Below are 4,301 nucleotides of genomic sequence, written 5' to 3' on the forward strand. Positions count from 1 at the left end.
TTAAAAATCCCAGTTTGCCGCCTCAACTCCCCATACCCTCACACAAATACTTCCTCCCCTTTCAAACCACAAACACTCGCTTAATCTGACGGGAGGGGGGAAAGGGTTAACCAAAAGAGACACTGTGTGCTAGGCAGCCAATGGAACCCAAAGATTGATTCACTTCCTGCTTGGGTCTCACTGAAACTCCAGAGCTTCGCCAGCCTAATTTGGAAAGCTAGATCGGCCTCCTGCGCCACCATTGGCTGTGTTCACGCCTGGCCAGGCCAAAACGCACTGCAATTGGCCATGGCCAGTGCCGGTAACCCGCCACTGGCGGCTCTGGCTCCCCCGCACTGTAGATGTCAAAGGCTGAAGCTGCTCCCTTTGCCACATTATAACTAGTAGGGGATCCTCGCCGACCATGGCCACAGCTGCCTCGAATCCCTACAGCATTCTCAGTTCCAGCTCCCTAGTCCATGCGGACTCTGCAAGCATGCAGCAGGGGAGTCCTTTCCGCAACCCTCAAAAACTTCTCCAAAGTGAATACTTGCAGGGAGTTCCCAGCAATGGGCATCCCCTCGGGCATCATTGGGTGACCAGTCTGAGCGACGGGGGCCCTTGGTCCTCCACACTAGCCACGAGCCCCCTGGACCAGCAGGACGTGAAGCCCGGACGTGAAGACCTGCAATTGGGTGCGATCATCCATCACCGCTCGCCACACGTAGCCCACCACTCGCCGCACACTAACCACCCAAACGCCTGGGGGACGAGCCCAGCTCCAAACCCGTCCATCACGTCAAGCGGCCAACCCCTTAACGTGTATTCACAGCCCGGCTTCACCGTGAGCGGCATGCTGGAGCACGGGGGACTCACCCCACCGCCGGCAGCCGCCTCCACACAGAACCTGCATCCTGTGCTCCGTGAGCCCCCAGACCATGGCGAACTTGGTTCACACCACTGCCAGGACCACTCAGACGAGGAGACGCCAACCTCAGATGAGTTGGAACAGTTCGCCAAACAATTCAAACAAAGAAGAATCAAGTTGGGTTTCACGCAGGCCGACGTAGGGCTAGCGCTGGGCACATTGTATGGCAACGTGTTCTCGCAGACCACTATCTGCAGGTTTGAGGCCTTGCAACTGAGCTTCAAGAACATGTGCAAGCTGAAGCCCTTGCTGAACAAGTGGCTGGAAGAGGCGGATTCATCCACAGGGAGCCCGACCAGCATTGACAAGATCGCCGCCCAGGGCCGCAAGCGCAAGAAGCGAACCTCCATCGAGGTGAGTGTCAAGGGCGTACTGGAGACGCATTTCCTCAAGTGTCCCAAGCCTGCCGCGCAGGAGATCTCCTCGCTGGCAGACAGCCTCCAGTTGGAGAAAGAAGTGGTGCGTGTCTGGTTCTGTAATCGAAGACAAAAAGAAAAAAGAATGACTCCGCCAGGGGATCAGCAGCCGCATGAGGTTTATTCTCACACCGTGAAAACAGACACATCGTGCCACGATCTCTGACTGGAGGAAGACAGGAGGCCAGCCGCACTGGGAGCAGAGCGGATTTCTTTCTCTTTTACTCTCTTCTCTTCATTTTAATATTCTATATTATTGCTATAACTCTATATTATTGCTATAATCCTTTCTTTCTTTCCTTTTTTTTTTCTTTGAGGGGATTCTAACTTATGCTAAGAAAACACACACACACAAACACATATTCAGGCTTCTCAACTCTGATACACAGTTATATTAAGCAGTTCAGGTGGGGACCTCATGTTTCCTGCCACCCTGGCAATTTCCCTCCAAACCTTTTATGCTGATCAATACATATTGTTTACTCTGAGTAAGGTTTGTTTGATCACTCCACTCTAGGAAGAGCAAGGAGTTGGGGTAATGTGGGGGCGGGGTGGGGGTGGAAGGGGTGGGAAGACAGATGTGTGCCTCTGAATAACCTTTCAGCGCCTTGGTTATAGCAGCTGTATTTCAGGTGAAATCTGTTTTACAATAGACTAGTTTTGCATTTTTTAAAACTTCTATAGCATTTCTAAATGTCTGCGGTGTTTTACTACAAGCTGTACACAATATTTGTGAGATAATTTGTATCTAATCGACCACTCCACGTTATTATTGCTATTATTATTATTCTTTCATTGAGCTGATGGTTTTTTAATTGCTTAGAAAAGGGATGGGAGACTGGGAGGAGGAGGAGAGAGAAATGCCTACCCACCCATCACTACCCCCACCCCAAAACTGTATGGAGAGGAGATGATACAATGGAGAGAGTTGCTGATAATGATATTGGTTATATTTTCCCCCAGGGGTGGATTGCCTAGGATGGGCAGAATGGGAAAGCCTAGTGGGTTTGCAAACTAGCGGTAAGTGGGAGAGGCGATTTTACAGCTTTCTGTCCTGCAACTATGGAGTCCCCGCAGACTTCCTCAGCACAGATCCCAGGAAAAGAGGTGGCCTGAAGTATGGGAAGGGTTCTGTACCCACTGAGGTCCCGGTTGCTTGTGCATGGAGCTCCCCTCAGGCCCCTAGCGTAGCCGCGTTGATGGTCTGCGTGACCCGCTTGCGGTTATCCATCCTTAGACGAAAGACTTAGCCTTCCCAAGCGATTGCTTTCGCTGGAGACCCAGAATCTGAGAGGAAAGCGAATGACTGGGCCAGTGCCTCCCAGTTCAGTTCACCTGTAGTTCACCGCCGCTCTCTGTATGAGAAACGCGAGATGGGTCATGAGAGAGTGACGGGAGCTGAACACTCTGTTAGGTATTGAACGACAATGAGATGGTTGGCAAAAGTCACTGGTCTAGCCGCGCACCCCTCCTCTGTTGTGTATATACTGCTGTCTCTGATGGGGCTCTGACTAGCACAGCTGGTGAAAGCCCATGGTGAAGATCGAGTGAGCTAGGTAGCGCCCGGGCGGCTGGGTTCCTGCTTATTATTATTATTATTTTTATTTTTATCTCTCTGTGTGTATGTGTCTCTGTGCGTGTGTGTGTGGGTGTGTATGCATAACGTGTGTGTGTGTAGATAGCGGTGTGTATCGTATTACTGTATACGAAAAACAAAAACTACAAAAAAAAATTCTCTCTAGGCTGTGTAGAGATCCCAAAAATATGCATTTGCTGTGGCTTTATTGCTAGCTCTCACGTTCACATGCCAGGTTCGCAGGTGCACTTCATTCCCGATGAGCACACAAGTCCTCGGCCGGCCAAGCACCCAACACCCAGCCGCCGCTGGCCGGATCTGGTTGGGGACTCTGCACGCCGGGGCTGGTCGCTGGGCTCGACTTTCAGGCGCAGCAACCATAGACAAAGCTTCAAACTACCTATGGACCAGAAAGCCTTGGGCCCCTTGTTGAGGATGCACTAGTATGGGCTGCCAGGCCTCTGGTTCACCACACTGTGTCTCCCCCAGCTGCAGGTCGAAGAGCATGTATTAATTCAAATCCCGGACCCTTTTACTCTTTTTGTCAAGCCTCTGCATTCTGTTGATAGGTTAGGTTTTGGTTCTGGGATTTTATTTTCCACATTGAGTTCATGTTTCACAAATTGTTTGGGGCTTTTTGTTTGCTTTGAGTTTTTTTTTTTTTCCTTTACAGTTAAAAGCTATGGTTCAAACCTGAGTTAACCCAAATATTTCTGCCGACTTTATAATTGTACAGTTTTGTATATTAAACGTTTTTGAAGTTATTAATTTAAGAAAGATCATTTAGTTTATTCATTTAGTAACTGATGTATAATAAACGCTATTTTCATTAAGAGTTGCTTTTTCAACTATTTTATTCAAATTGCCTATTGCAGTTGCCAACAATTATTTATTTTCAATAAAGTCTGCATTGTGTTTAAAAGGAAATTCTTTCAAAGATGAGTTGGGTGTCGAAAAGAAAACAATTCGCTGTAATGTTTGATGTGAACAGTTTTAGTCAAGGGGTTTATATTGACACAATATTTTATTGTTGTAAAGATTAAAAAGGTTTAAATAAAACATTTTTCCAAAAAAAAATCACATCTGGTTTCTTCTCCTGGCCTTATTGTGTGCGGTGAGAAATGGAGCATTTAAACAGAGGCATGTTCCGGGTGAGCAGCGCATCTGCTTTACTTCAGGTTAGAAATCTTTAGTCATTGTTTTGATTCTTGATTCTCTTCCTCTGACTTTTGGCCTTTCAGCTCAGCCCTGAAATGCACTAGTACACACAAGGAGGCCTGTTCATATGCCCACACTCACTCTTCCCCTCCAAACACACACACACACACACACACACACACACACACACACACAACATGCATGGTGGGAAATGGTGTGAGGAAGGCTAGGGGTAGGTTTTATT

At 48.1% G+C, this 4,301-nt stretch overlaps 1 protein-coding gene across 1 annotated transcript; it reads left to right on the plus strand.

Annotated features, from left to right (window-relative positions):
* Positions 1-403: 403 nt before the first annotated feature.
* On the plus strand, positions 404-1,489 carry POU3F4 (POU class 3 homeobox 4; the record flags this gene model as incomplete). Its single annotated transcript, XM_081278285.1, has 1 exon — positions 404-1,489. The coding sequence occupies one exon, from the start codon at positions 404-406 to the stop codon at positions 1,487-1,489; it is 1,086 nt and encodes a 361-aa protein (XP_081134411.1).
* Positions 1,490-4,301: the final 2,812 nt, after the last annotated feature.

This window comes from Spermophilus citellus, assembly GCF_964194105.1.
Source record: "Spermophilus citellus genome assembly, chromosome: X".
Taxonomy (NCBI): Eukaryota; Metazoa; Chordata; class Mammalia; order Rodentia; family Sciuridae; genus Spermophilus; species Spermophilus citellus.